Raw genomic sequence first — 14,667 nt, forward strand, 5'->3', positions numbered from 1 at the left:
TTTCATGAGTGTTTTGAATATTGCTAACGACTCAAACCAAAAAAAATCGAGCTGGAAAGCTATCTCTTTTGTTTTCCAACTATTGTCTGGTTTAGGCTTTGTCACCTCTTTGTCTCAAGTTTTTTTTAAACTCTATGTGGTTTAGAATAATGGAGCTATGAAACTTTTTATATTGTTTATTTATTTATTTATTTACTTGTTCATTTAATGTATTAAAAAACAGGATAATACATCTCTGTGAGATAAAACAAATTCAAATATAAAATGAAATACAAACAAAAAGTTTTCCAGGTTTTCCAAATCAACAACATCAGCAATGATGACAACATTTCTACATAATATATAAGATAGAACCTGAAGGTACAATAAAAGAAACAAGAGAAGAAGAAGTGGGATGAAAGAAAGAAAGTAGCTATGCTGGAGAAAAGCAGCTTTGCATACCGTACTTACTTTACCTGTGTCTACTAACATACAGAAAAGTCAAGCCATGGGGGTGGGGGGGGGGGGGATTTTGGACACGGTTAATCGTCTCAAAATAACGTATGAACGAGGATCAAGTGAGTTTTTGCCTCTTTCTGTCCTAAATCAGGTCATATTCCGGAGTACGAAGCAGACCCTCCGCCTCCAGCGCCGATCACAAAGAAGGTCACCAAGATAACCCTCAAGAAGAAACCAAAGAGACGCAAGAGGGCGACAAAGCGGAAGAGGGCCTCTGCTCCTTCCCCTGCGCAACCCCCTGCCCCAGCGCCAGACTTGGACACGGGCCTCCGGCGCAGTAGCCGTGGTGCCAAGCGCACAAAAGTTTACATGTGAGTAATTTGATATATAAGTCTGTAATTGTTATCAAAGATAAAGTTGAGTTCTGGTCATGGGATTGCATAGTGAAAGAAACGTTGTGGAATCGATCACAAAAGGTTGATCATCTAGCATATAGGAATTGGTCTGTACTACAAGATTCAGGAATCATCAAAATGATTAGAAATTTGGCCCAGTATTGGTAAAGTTACAAGCACTGTACACAGAAAGATGTATATGGGACTACACAAACATGTGGCATAAAAATCTGTCCCGATTTTTATGCTTTTACATGTACATGCAATATATTTAGAATATTACGGCATTTGAAGAGCCATGCTTTTCAGGGAACATGTTTTATCTGATATTCTTCCACACTTGCATAATACAATGATATCGTCACAAATTATTGTTCACCACTTCCCAGAACTCAAAACCTTCTCTTTAAAGGTAAAGACCAGTAATGGTCATGCGATTGCATTGTGAAAGAAACGTTGTGGAATCGATCAGAAAAGGTTGATCATCTAGCATCTAGCATCTGCAAGGTTCTGGAATCATCAAAATGATAAGAAATTTGGTCCATTCTTCGTAAAGTTACAAGCACTATACACAGAAAGATGTATATGGGACTGCCCTATATCTCTCACACGACCATGAGAGAAACAAATTTACCAAATATATGAATTAGTAGGCGGTTTCCCAGCAAATTTTTTATCATCATGTATTAGTCAAAACATATTCTTTCACATGATCGGTAATGAGAGCTTCCATTTCATTTTTTGAAATTGGGGCGTTACCAATACTGGTCTTTACCTTTAAGGACTTATTAGAATGTAATAATAGAATGCCAGTTGCTTTACAAGTAGAATTTCCTCAGTATTTTGCTGAGGATTATGTTCCTGCAGCATCTTGTTTTCTTCAGAAAGAAGTGGTAATTTATATCACAAAAACCTTTTGAAAATATTGTATCGTAATTTTTTGTTCTTTATTAGTGGTCAATTTTTATTCAGACATTCATGCATACATAGAGAAATGGGAAGAAGCTTGCAAAAAAGGGAAACACGGTAGGTTGGTACATGTATTTGCACACACAAATATTGGATCCTATGCAACGTACGGCATGGAATGAGATGGCAAACGATGTGCACTTGGTAAAACAACCAAGCAATCCACTGATGAAGGAGGACCCCAAGGGAGATATATAATTGAGGGAAGATTTATAAACTGATATTGAAGTGAAATAAAGTCTTATGTTGATGGACAGTTATTAATCATTTGTGTGGTTGCCAACTTCTGTCAAGATTCATTATACGAAAATGCTGGTCAGATTCTTTTAATCTTTCATTAAGGTGGATGTTATAAGTCATCTCTCTCTCTCTCTCTCTCTAAGTGACATATGGATTGACTTTGGCGATCATGCTGTTCCACAACCCTCGGTTCCTAGCCTTTTGTAATAGTACCACTCCCAGTTCTTTCGCTCTTCTCTCTACCAACAATTTCTGCAGACTTTCCATCCAAAGTGTCCTTCTTCCCCTACTCCTCCTTCCCACAATTTTCCTTGTCATAGCAAGATTCTCTAGGCCTTCTTTACGTGTAATGTGACCCGTGAACTTCAACTGCCTAAGTCGTAACAAAGGGAAAATAATTATCTACATGAGTGTATACTAAAGGAAGATAAAGCATATATCTGGTTGTTGTTAATGATGTAGGAAGAAAAGCTACATGTAAAATTTATTTTTAGGGATATCGAAAAAAGGTAAAACAAGAATTTGATTTTTATAAATGTAATGCTTCCTGGGAGAAATTTCAATTATTAAATATATTTACTGGGTGGAATGCCACAAATATATTTAATAAAAGAATTTGATTGTCGATGATATTCATGTTGGGTATATTATTATTTTGATTGGCAGTAGTGAAGATAGCCAGGATCAGGAGGATGCTGATGATGTTGAGGAGGAGTATGAACCAGAGATCACATCGTCATCAGAAGAGGAGATTGTTGAGATGGTAGATGAGGTCATCGACCCTCAGGGTGCCGTACAGCAGGCCACCTTACCTCGAACAGACGACGCCTGGGTGACAGCAGGTCTCCTGGCGTACAAGCTCTTTGTCCTGGGTCTGAACGAAGGCGCAAAACCTGTCCTACAGAGGCTCAAACCAGACATCCTGGAGTGTAGTCAAGACGTCATCCATCGTGGTCTGATCCAGTTCGTCCGCGACGCCCGGCAACCAAACGGCCAACCCTACCCTCCGGAAACCCTCCTCCTCATCTACATCTCCATCCAGCGACACCTCACCGACAACGGTCGCCTGGACAACTTCCTAGCCGGCCCCAACTACGATCAGTTCCGGAATTGCCTCCACATGGCGCTTGCCCCGTGGGTTCCGACCGTGCACCCCACCACCGGTCTCCTCCTGAACTCCCGCATCAACGAGGAGATGATGTGGGCCTCGCAGCAGTTGGGGGCGCACTCGCCGCACGTCCTGCTCAGTACCATCTTCTTCTTCAACTGTCGAAACCTGAGGATGAGGTCGGTGGCGGAACATTCCAAGCTGGCTTTCTTTCGCATGCAGAAGTTGGTGAAGAAGGCCCCGGTCCCCAGCGGGAAGGTCTCCCTTCTACGCTACTTTCCACCCAAGAAGAAGAATGGTGAGTTCTATGCTTTGTGAGATGTCACATGGTTTGATGAATGAATAGAAATGAGGTAGACTGGTTTATCATAGCGATGATGATGGTGATCTTCTTTTGAAGATTTATACAAGAAGAAAAAAAGGCTGACTGTTTGTACAATTATTACCTGGCTTTACAATGACTGCCTTCAGGATTATGATAACAAAACTTTTATTTCAACTTTTTAATGGAGTTCATAAAATTGTTTAAAGGGTTTTTTTTCTGTCAAAATTGTTTACAGTAACACCCTCAGCGACTGGCATATCTAGGCATTATGGTGCACGAAGCAAACAATGAAATTGGGGTATTTTTTTGCATTATTAAACCTATAAAACACAATTTCCTATGCATTTTACCCATGAAATATAAAGTCGCCCTCTGACGTGCTATTCATGTTGTTATGTACTTTGCAGAGGCTGAGGCAGGGAAGAAGGGTGCTGTGCTGAACATCGGAAACCGTAAGAAGAGGGAGTATGATGCAGAGACCCTTGATCAAAGCGAGAACACTGAGAACCCACTCAGATGCCCTGTCAAGCTCTATGAATTTTACCTCTCCAAATGGTGAGAATATTCACTTTTTTTAAAGCCCCACTGTACTACTTATAGCTACTTGCGCCCTCTATATAGCAAACAATGTCTAATCGGTGCCTGTTGGTCCCCTATGAGCCCCTTTTTCTTATGTTAATTGAGAGCTGATTTGATGAGATAACCACCTGTCAGTGACCTTCCTGGGTGGTCTAATCACTCTTAGCCGAACTAGTTCAGAGGGGCTTTAAGCATTTGAGAGGTCGAAAGGCCCAGTTTAGTACCAACCTCAATTTGCAGGGTATAATCTACAATTATGATGTGTAGTAAAATCTCTACCTGAGTTAAAGGGATTGGTATCTTTGCCTCGGATTCTGAAAAAAATCCCGGATTTAGCTCATGCTGCAATCATAATTATAAACCTTTAGGTCAGTCAGGAATCCCATGACTTTTACAAGCCAATCGCCTGTCTGATTATCAAGATAGTTATGATTGGAAATCAAAATTTAAAAATTTGTTCTTAATTTTTTGAGGCACTTCATGATCATTTTGAAGCACAATTCTTTTAGGGCTTGAATGTAACACAATATCACAGACACTGATAACACGTAGGGCCATGCATCTCGATTTTAACATTGTTAAGCGATGCCTTTAAGCATTTGAGAGGTCGAATGGCCCCAGTTTAGTACCAACCTCATTTTGCAGTGTGTAATCAACATTTATGATGTGTAGTTAAATCCCTACCTGAGTTGAGGAAATTTATAACTGATACAATCTTTCAGGCATGATGCCACAAACCACCTCAGAAAACTTTGTGTGGAAATGGGTGGCAGGAGGCAATACTTCAGGGTTTTAATATACAAATAATACACAGCAGAGAGGGCATTAGTAAGAATTACCCACACAAGGTACCTACGGAACAGTCTAACACGCCCGAGGCGATAGCCGAGGGTTTTTGGACTGTTTTAAAGGTACCTAGTGTGGGTAATTTTACTAATGCCCAAACAAAATGATGTGTATTATTTGTTTTATAAAATGATATTTTATAACATGATTTTACTAATGATCGGTCATAAGTATTTACTAATGACCAGTTATTAGTAAAATTACTTGTTAGGCAAAATAAATGCCTGGTCACGTGTACGCTCTGAACCAATCATTTGATTAGGATCTGCTTCATCATCTTATAAACACAAATATATGCAAAAATATATTTGTTTGTTATTTTTTGTGTGCACTTTACTCCCTCAAATCTGTAAATTCCTCTAGCTTCTTATTTGTGTTTACTATGTCTTCCTTTCCTCCTCCTCCATGCAGCCCTGAGAGCATCAAGATGCGCAACGAGATCTTCTACCTCCTCCCGGAGCACTCCTGCATCCCGGACAGCCCCGTCTGGTATTCCGCCACCACGCTGCCCGACGAGGAGGTGGAGCGGATGCTGCGGCGCTATGGCATGATCCAGGAGGTCCAGGCAGGGTGGCAGCAGAAGATGAAAGAAGAGGAGGAGGAGAGGGCAGCAGAGCGCGAACGAGAGAAGGAAGGAGCAGGTGATGAAGGAGGAGACAGAGGTGGAGTGGACAAAGCCTCGGTTGAGGGGTCATCGACGGAGCAATCCACTGATGAACAAACCAAATGATGAAAGAAGAGGAGGAGGAGCGGGCAGCAGAGCGTGAACGAGAGAAGGAAGGAGGAGGTGATGAAGGAGACGGAGATGGAGCAGACAAAGCCCTGGGTGAGGGGTCGTCTACGGAGCAATCCACCGATGAACAAACCAAATGAAGATGTCATCATCTGAACCAAAAGTCCCTGAAGTCTCGTTCCTCCAGATTGGAATACGTGTTTATAACAATTTCACATCTCAAGACCGCTATACCAAATGTTAGCGTCAGATCAATACCTGTAAAGCCTTGTTGACGTATGTGTCTGTAAAGTATAATACGCTTCACACTCCTTTATCTACACATAGATAGTGAGCACATGGGGTAGTGGGTACAGAGATGCCAACCCTCCCGATTTTATCGGGAGGCTCCCGATAATTCACCCCAACTCCCGACCTTACGATCACCATCCTTATCCTCCCGATTTATTAAAAAAAAAAAAAAAAAAAAAATGATTTTTTTTTTTTTTTTTTTTTTTTTTTTTTTTTTTTTTTTTTTTTTTTTTTTTTTTTTTTTATTATGATTTTTTTTGGAGGGCGCTTATCAGTATATATATCTGTGAATTGAAAGAGAAATATCATCTGCTAACTTAAGCATGTAATAATTCCACTATGTTAAAAGACAAATTAAGAGTAGCGAAAGATTGTTTCAGCATATGGATCGCCGTAACCAATGCGTGGATATTGCCACAGAATCCAAATGGCGGAAAATCAGCAAAATAAGACCAGGAAATGGTCTCGGAAGTATAAGACCGAATACAGTATCAAGTACCTGTGTAATCGGAAGTCTGAAAGTAATTCATCATGCATTTTGTACAATTTTTATGTTATTTAAAAAAAAAGGGGGAATTATTTAACTAAATACACATGTAAAATGCTCCAAAATAAGGCTCAGATTGCACCAGAGAGCATCTAGAACCCCAGAGCTTCCAGGGCCCTAAGGCGGGCCCTGGACCCCGGCCGCATGTGTCGGGCGCTACGCGCTCGAGATGTGCGCTACGCGCACATTAATTGGTGTCGATTACAAATCCTCCCTATTTCTGATTTCCAAAAGTTGGCATCTCTGTGGGTAGCTCCATTGTTGATACATAAAACTTCCATTGGTTGGGGTAATAACTACAGTTAAACCTGTCTATAGCGACCACCCAAGGGAAACACAAAAAGTGGTCTTTGTAGACAGGTTCCTTCAGTACATGTTTCAATGAGAAACCATTTTTAAAGGAAACAAAAAATGTGGTCTTTGTAGACAGATGGTCTTTGAAGACAGGTGGTCACTAAAGCAGGTTTGACTGTATCACCAATCTTCACTCCATTGATTTTGAAGCAGCAGTAGCAAGTAATTATGTGAAGATTCACTGGACTTGAGAAATTCCACAGGAGTGAATGAAGAAGGCTAAACTACATGTTAGGACCAATTGCTGCATGCCTAAACTTCTTTCCATACTCAATTGTTAGTATTCATTAAGGAAAACCTGCTGAAGTTTCCCGTCTCAAATGTGATCGAGCAAAAAGGTGCATTCATTATTTTCATGGAGTTCTTCACGATAGTAATCCCACATTCACAATGAATATTTTTTTTTGGGGGGGGGGGGAAATCAAAAATGCATTTTTAGTGGATTTTGATATGATTGATAATAAATAGTAGTAGCTATTATATACCTCTATTTCGTGAAGTAGGCAACTTGACAATCATTCCCGATCACTACATAACACTGAGCCAATTGGTATTACGCTCCTATGTGTACGTCTGTGTGCTGCCCTCTATATACCCACGCTTGAGCAACTTTAAATCCTAGTACTTGTATTTGTGGAATACCTCCAACAGTGCAGGGCAAGAAATCAAGCTTTTCCTCTAATCGCTTTGAAACTCAAACATTCATTTCACATTACATTGCAGTATTAGTAAAAAATTTAATATTTAGAGTCGCTGTCATTGTGATGTCAAAGGTCTTGTCAAAGGCAAAACTAGATGGATTAAGGGAATAGTACATTGTTAGTGTTTATATGTGTTGATTTTAGAATGTCTGTAGTTGTATAGCAAGGTGTAATATGCTCTTATTGTATTGTGTATTCATTGATATTGTATAGCATCAGTGTAAATATCATCTGTATGATATTGTGTCTTTTGTTGTTTTCCTTCATTTTATTGAAGACTTAAATACTTCTAAGGATTAAGCCATGCTGACTTTTGATAACATCAGTTTTATGTGTAACATGTTGAGGACATGCCTGATAATGACAAAGGTAGTCTGCAGATAGACAAGAAATTGAAATGTTCGAGTTCGAAATTTAGAAAATAAACTTGAGCTAGTTGTCCGACATATGTGGATGACATGTACATACACTCCAATTTGCGTTGTGTCTTTCAATGAATTATTTCATGTCTTCCAGTAAATAGACCAGTTTACTAACATATTAAAATTGTAAGCATACTCTTTGATCAAAGATTGTTCTTGACAACCTGAAAGCTTGCCTGAGGCTTACCTGACATAGCAACATGTAAGGTATGCACACCGGATTGTATTGTAATCCATTCATGAATAAGAAGTAAATTGAATAACTCATCACAAGGTCCCCAGAAAGAAACATCCATACATTTGAATATGTTAGTAAACCGGATCTATTAATACAGTAGCTGCCAACAATTTTTACTATGGATTCTGACTATAGTATTTTTTTCTTGGATTCCTTTCCCAATGCACTCATGTGATCATAACTCAACTTTATCTAATCTATGATTACCACACAACAATTAGTTTACGTTAGGATGCACATATCCAACATAATGCCGTATATGTGGGAATGGGAACCTCCTAAAGACAAGAAAATATTTGGACCAAAATTTGATTTACTTGCGATACCAAATCTGAGTTGTTTTGAGGCAAATCAATGCAACACGTCCTTCTAAAAGGAAGTCTTTCTTCCATATTTAAAAAAATAATAAATGAGCCTTGAAAAAAATGTAGAATTTGCCACTGATTCACTTTATAATTCAATAATATTGTAAGGAAATTGTTTGGTGCATCTTGAATGTCACAGGTACAGAACAGGTACAGTTCTTGTAAAGAAATGCTTGACTATCCATAAAGACCTGCATGACACAGGAAATTTATAATTAAGAGTTCTGTGTATAATTCAGAGAATGCTTTTAGTTCCTGGGAGGAGCAATGCAAGGGGATCTACCATTTGCAAGAACCACCCCCGCTGCCAGCTGTGTGTCTGCTTGTGAGGGCTACCATGGAGTCTTCCCCAGCTTTGAGGCAGATTTCAGCTTTGCCATCGCGGTACACCCTGATCTGCTCGCCCGTGCAACCGTCGTTGGTCGGGTCTCCGCCGATCAGATCACAGTAGGTGCCCTCAGGAAGGCCGGTCTGCTGCCAGGAGCACTTGTCGTAACTTTCGTTGCTAAGCGCGAAGAAAGCCCTGTTGCCCCTGGAGAAAGAGATGAAGTTGTCGCTCGGTGCGTCCCAGTTGGCGACGGGAGCGGAGCCAGCGGCGTTACGGAAGCACGCCATGTTGCGAATCTGTTTCCAGCGATGTTCGCAGACCCAGTCACCCATGCAGGAGGAGTCGTGGTTGAACTGCGGAGACAACGTGTTGCCCCAGTCACCAGATGGAGGTCCCTGATCAGGGTTACTGAATTTGTAGGAGCTCATGATCCTCGCAGTTCCGTAGTTCCAGGCTAGAGCAAATGCTGTGGCTTTCTTGTAAGCTGCTCCTTGGTTGAAGTGCACAAGGCTGCCCCCACCACCGTGTCCTCTCTGGTTATCATGGTTGTCAACGAAGACCAAAGCTTGTGAGGAACCAAGCAAACCCCAGGGTTCTCCAAAGTTTTGGAAGTACTTCAGTGCAGTCTTTCCGTTGGCCAGCTCGGCCATCTTGAGGCAGAATTTGAACTCAGTCACGTCACCGTTGCCTGTGTATTCAGATGAGGAGATAGGTTCATCCTGACTCACCGCTATGACTTCCTGGTAGATGTATGGACGATCACCAAAAGTGCAATCAAGCAAACTGAATATAATGAGAAACACGTGTGGAGATTGAAACATAACGCACTTCTACCTATTAAATACACTCTACCATTTTTATCCTGTTTATTTAAAAAATTACATATAAATATGTATATAAATTTCCCTCTAAAATTGACCAACAAGTCAACTTTCAGGCTCTAATCACCTTATGAGCTCGCACAATTCAACTACTGAAAGTGCCTCGTCTAACCAAAAAAATAATGTGTCTTAAAAAAGAAGTGATCACATCATCACACCAAAAGTGTCGTCGGCATGGGCGTAAATCCTTCCTTACGTAATACCTAATGTTTAGGGGGGTGGGGATGAATAAATAGATCATCCCCCCTGAACAATAGGTATTACGTAAGGATTTACGCCCATGCCGACGACGCACCGGTCCAAACCTACTGATTCTTGTCCACTTCAGGTAATGTAATTTTTGATTGGTCTGGTGGTGGCCTCTTTGTTCTGACTTGGGTGCCACTCGCACCACCAAACCAATAACACATCGACTCTAAACCAAATGATTCTTGGCCACTGGAGGCTATGTAATTTGTTTGTTCGGTTTGTTAAGCATCTATTGAAGTGGGATGGTTGCTGTCTAGGTGTGACTGAGATGTCATTCCTTTCTTTCTCACCTGTTGACGATTTTCTGAATCTCCAACGGGTGCATGTGCTTCGCAGCGTCGATCCTGAAACCCGCAACACCGAAACTCAAGAGCTTGTTGAGGTAATTGACCACATGATTTGTTGTGTCTTCCCTCGAGAAATCAAGATCGTCCAGGCCATTCAGGTTACAGTACCTGACTTCATCTGCATTGTTGTAATCTTTTATTTGGCCACCAGCTCTTTTACAGTTGCCATTGGGCACGTTGAAGTTATCCCAATGGTATGGCACATCTTTGAAGTAATAGCTGTTATCTGAAGAAAAAAAATGATATGAAAGTAATGCATTTACATTTCTAAACAATCTTAGACAGTATACATACAGGTGTAGTATAGTATGTGCATAAAAGTTAATTGCTAAAGGGTCAAAGGTCCTTTGTTTATTTGATCCCATTTTTAGATAGACTATTAGATTAGAGAGAGAGAGTCAGAAGAAATGGCTTGGACACATAATGCGGCATGATGAGGGCTTGATGGTCAGAGTCATAGAAGGTCTTATTCATGGAAAGAAAAAGAGGGGAAGACCTCGTAAACGCTTTCTAGATGATGTAATCACACAATGTGGAAGCAACAGGGTATGAAACGATGAAACGGTTGGCTCAAGACCGAGGAACTTGGAGAGAAACTTGGAGAGACACTTGATATAGAATTTTGAATGGGTCACTGAACCTGTCATAAACTGACAGATCACTATTGATGATGACCAGTGCCCAATTTGTGTACTACTGGGTTCAAGCAAAGTGAAGTATTTAAAAGAAAAATTAGATTAAAAAAAAAAAATTGATAACAAATACTTTTGAAGGTTATTTCAGTAGCCTTGTGCATCACCTATTGAAATTTGCAAACATGATAACGACATACACATGTATTTCACAAACCCGATAGATTTCTATGAGACATGCAATAGGGTAGACATTGCCCTTGAGTAGATTTTTCAGGAGGCTGGTTCGAGGCCCGGCCCCCCCCCCCACTCAGTGTTATTTAGGGTACGCATATGCTCGTACCCTCTTTTTGAAAGCACCCCCTATCTGAGGACTGCCAACATTTCCGAACCCCCCTTTCGTGGGCTTTTCGCGGGCTTTTCCTGCCTTGGAGACCCCCCTAAATCAGGAAAATTTCTCAATGTACCCCCCTAAATTTGGAATAATTTCTCAGGAGTCCAAAGAGATGAGAGAGAAAAAGAAAAACACCCCCTTTTTAAAGAAATCTCCGGGTGAAAAGTCAAATACACCCCTTTTTTTACAAATCTCGGGCCGGACTTTGTCGCACGAAAAGTACCCCTTTACCGGACATTTTGGCAACACGCATGCGGTCATTCCGACCTCTGAGTGGGGGGGCCGGGGTTCGAGGACAAACATTCCCTGGTTCCGGAGGATCCGCCACGGCTATCTTCCCTCGGAAACCTACCCATGTAGGAGTATTAAGGAAATTTACCCTAAGCAACACCTTACTATCCACAAGGACAACTTCCTCAGGACGATTACATGCCCCTTGGGACAATAAGCCCTCAGGACATCTTCCTCTCTGATCTAGGAATGCACCACCCTATGATCATTATAGCCCCACTCCCCCTCCTCCCTCCCTCCCAGAATAATTGCCCCGGACAACTACCTCTATGGTAGCCATTTTCCTAGGACATCTACTCCTAAGGTCAAGGTAGTTCGTCCAGAGTAATTGTCATGGGGGAGTTTTCTGGGGGTAGTTTGGGGCTAATTGTCCTTGGGGGTATTTTTTCTGGGATAGTCGTCCGGGATAGTTTTCTTGGACAGTTGGAGACGACAATCCAGTGGGTAACCGACCTGATACGATACAAGAATGATGTCCTTACCATTGGCCATGTGATTGATGACGGCATCAACATAGATTCGAACCCCGACCCTGTTGCACCTGTCCACCATGTCCTTAAACTCCTGCTCTTGACCACTGCGACTGTTGATGCGGTAGTCGACGGGTTGGTACCGCTGCCACCAGGGGAATTTGTTATTGGAATCAACGATGTATTTGTGTTCATTGGGAGGGGAGACCTGCACCCCGGCAAACCCGTAAGGCCCTAGGAAACTGTTTGGTGAACGAGGTGAAGGAAGAGAGAAAGAAAGAGAGAGAGAGAGAGAGAGAGAGAGAGAGGGGGGGGGGGGGGGGGGGGGGAGGGGGGGGGGGAGAGAGGAAGAGGGGGTGGGGGGGGGGCAGAGCCGGGAGAAATATTGGTGATAACGGAAGAGAGTTGGGTGATGGGGTTTTTTTTAATTTTGTTTAAGGGAGCGGTGAAGAGGGCAATGGGGTAAGGTGGGAATGGTTTGGAGGAGAGAGATCTCAGCTTATTATGAATTAACGATCACCCATGGGTGACATCTCAACGCGTTTTGTATCAAATTGAAAAGGTGATATATAAATTAGTACTATATCATTGACATTGTCAGTGATTGTATTGACATTTTTAGTAATATTATAATTATCATCAATTCCTTGATAAGAAGTTATTCCATTAGTCATAATGAGATGAATACGCACTTTACAAAAACATATCACAGAAAGTAGGACTATCGCAATATGTCCATGGCGCCACCCACCATTAGTAATTTTTTTAAAAATGATATCGAACTCCCTTTTTTCGAACTACCGGTATTTTCCGGGTTTATCTAAAAAAGCAGAAGTTATTCTATTATACAGACGATTCTTCTCAAAAGTATCAACATTTATTACTCCTCTGTTTCGATCCTTCCAAGAATTTGTCTTAGAAAGACATGTTTATAACATGACTGCTTTTAACTAACTATATCTAACAAAATATATTTTAAAATAGCGGTGTTAGATGTTTCTTTTCAGGGGTGGGGTGTCAAGCCTCCTGCAACCGCCCCCCCCCCCCCACTTTTTATCAAGCCATAAAAAGCACATGTCTGATGATAATCCGACCTTGTGGATTTGTATCAATAAACTTGAAACATGTAGTAACAACAGAATACAAGAATACCAAACCATTCAAGCCCCGCCCCCCGCCCCCCGCCCCCCGCCCCCCGCCCCCTGAAAAAAAATCGACAAAAAAATCTTCCATAATCGCTCCTGGCATGCGCTTTGCGAAAAAAAAAAATCATATAGTTGGAAAATGATCTTGCAACCATTCGAATCTGCTTTACCTTTCACATTCATTGGCGATGTCTGGCCACTTCCACTCGAACAGATGGACGATTACAGAACGATCCCCCACGAAGTTTGGATCGGAGAGTCCGGCCTGGGCGCCGACCGCCGCGACGAGAAGGACAACGAGACGAAGCATCGTTGCAGAATCTGCGAAATAACCACGATATAGATTAGTTTCACCGATAACCCATCTAGGTTTAAGACAAATCTCAGTGGTTTGACCGAATTACTAATAACCGACCTTAAAACCGCAATATTAGAACAATATATAGAACAAAAGCAAATGTAGAAGGGGTAGTCAGAAATTAAAGAGATAAAATTTGTCGTTGACTTCCCTCTGGCTAACAACGGGCTAACAAAATCTCCTATTAGGTAACCGTTAATAGAGGAAAACAAATTATATTATATATCTAAATGATCTGAATTATCATCAAACATAGAACTAGATTACGCATGCATTGTGAAAGATGTCCCAAACTGTTTAAAAAAAAACTGTAAGTCAAAAAGAAATATGATGATTTGGCACTTCACTGTCTTGTTTGCAAATAACCATAGATTAATAAGGCAATAATGTTATTGTTTGTGCATATAAATTATTATCCTACCGAAGTTCCAAAAAAAAAAGAATACTAATTAAGAATTGAGGTTAAAAGGCTTTTTACGAATACCAGTATTTAGATTAACTAACTGAAATTAACTAATTTATAAAATAACTAAAACTGACAGGTTCTGGCCTTTTGTTTTAAAACAGATAAGTTAGTCTGAGGCCTAAGTTTTCCTTTTGGTTAAAAGTGATTTAAAACCCAGTGTCAGGTTTTAACGGATGAGTTTCGAAGATTTTCAGCACTTACCAGATCTGATGGCGTCTTCGACAGGTCTAATATGAGCTGAGATGACTGTCACCCGTCTTCGACAGGCCTGTGAGCTGATATCACGAGAATGACAACTCATAGATAAATCCTAGCTCTATTTATCTATGTTTTTGTATACGGGGCTGCACACCTAGATAAGAAACGGGTCAACATTTGGTAGGATCAATGTTGACCTGTTTCTGATCTAGTTGTGCACCCCCGTATATCAACACAACAATGAATAGAGCTATATGATTAATCTAAAAGAAAAGTACTAGTTACTAGTTTCAGGGGCGGAGTTTCTTTGTTAAAATATTCATCAAAAAGTCTTTTACAAAAATAATGAAAAATAGA

The 14,667-nt window shown here is 40.9% G+C and overlaps 2 protein-coding genes across 4 annotated transcripts in view; one reads left to right on the forward strand and one right to left on the reverse strand.

Moving 5' to 3' along the window:
* Positions 1 to 5,980, forward strand: part of LOC588817 (zinc finger MYM-type protein 3) — a 30,419-nt gene extending 24,439 nt beyond the window's left edge. For 2 of the 3 annotated variants that reach the window (XM_030995415.1, XM_030995417.1), the window contains exons 16-19: positions 590 to 809; positions 2,709 to 3,448; positions 3,883 to 4,030; positions 5,312 to 5,980. In XM_030995415.1, the coding sequence (XP_030851275.1) occupies positions 590 to 809; positions 2,709 to 3,448; positions 3,883 to 4,030; positions 5,312 to 5,630 (1,427 nt within the window). In that variant the 3' untranslated portion in view covers positions 5,631 to 5,980. The remainder of the gene's footprint in view (positions 1 to 589; positions 810 to 2,708; positions 3,449 to 3,882; positions 4,031 to 5,311) is intronic. The other variant, XM_030995416.1, reaches the window with a different exon arrangement.
* Positions 5,981 to 8,728: 2,748 nt separating this feature from the next.
* On the reverse strand, positions 8,729 to 14,409 carry LOC589690 (alpha-amylase B). The gene is made up of 5 exons (XM_789325.5): positions 14,314 to 14,409; positions 13,459 to 13,609; positions 12,156 to 12,385; positions 10,300 to 10,582; positions 8,729 to 9,662 (listed from the first exon to the last, which is right to left on the reverse strand). Exons 2-5 carry the CDS (start codon positions 13,596 to 13,598, stop codon positions 8,831 to 8,833), a joined length of 1,485 nt encoding a protein of 494 aa, XP_794418.4. The 5' UTR covers positions 13,599 to 13,609; positions 14,314 to 14,409; the 3' UTR covers positions 8,729 to 8,830.
* Positions 14,410 to 14,667: the final 258 nt, after the last annotated feature.

This window comes from Strongylocentrotus purpuratus, unplaced genomic scaffold, assembly GCF_000002235.5.
Source record: "Strongylocentrotus purpuratus isolate Spur 01 unplaced genomic scaffold, Spur_5.0 spur5_scaffold_21, whole genome shotgun sequence".
NCBI lineage: Eukaryota > Metazoa > Echinodermata > Echinoidea > Camarodonta > Strongylocentrotidae > Strongylocentrotus > Strongylocentrotus purpuratus.

What these genes read in the sequence shown, in the direction of transcription:
- LOC589690 (XM_789325.5), bottom strand. Translation starts at nt 13,598, where the DNA reads ATGCTTCGTCTCGTTGTCCTTCTCGTCGCGGCGGTCGGCGCCCAGGCC. An exon ending in CATCAATCACATGGCCAATG is followed by an intron (nt 10,583 to 12,155) that starts GTAAGGACATCA and finishes TTTTTTCTTCAG; the next exon opens with ATAACAGCTATTACTTCAAA. An exon ending in ATTCAGAAAATCGTCAACAG is followed by an intron (nt 9,663 to 10,299) that starts GTGAGAAAGAAA and finishes CATTATATTCAG; the next exon opens with TTTGCTTGATTGCACTTTTG.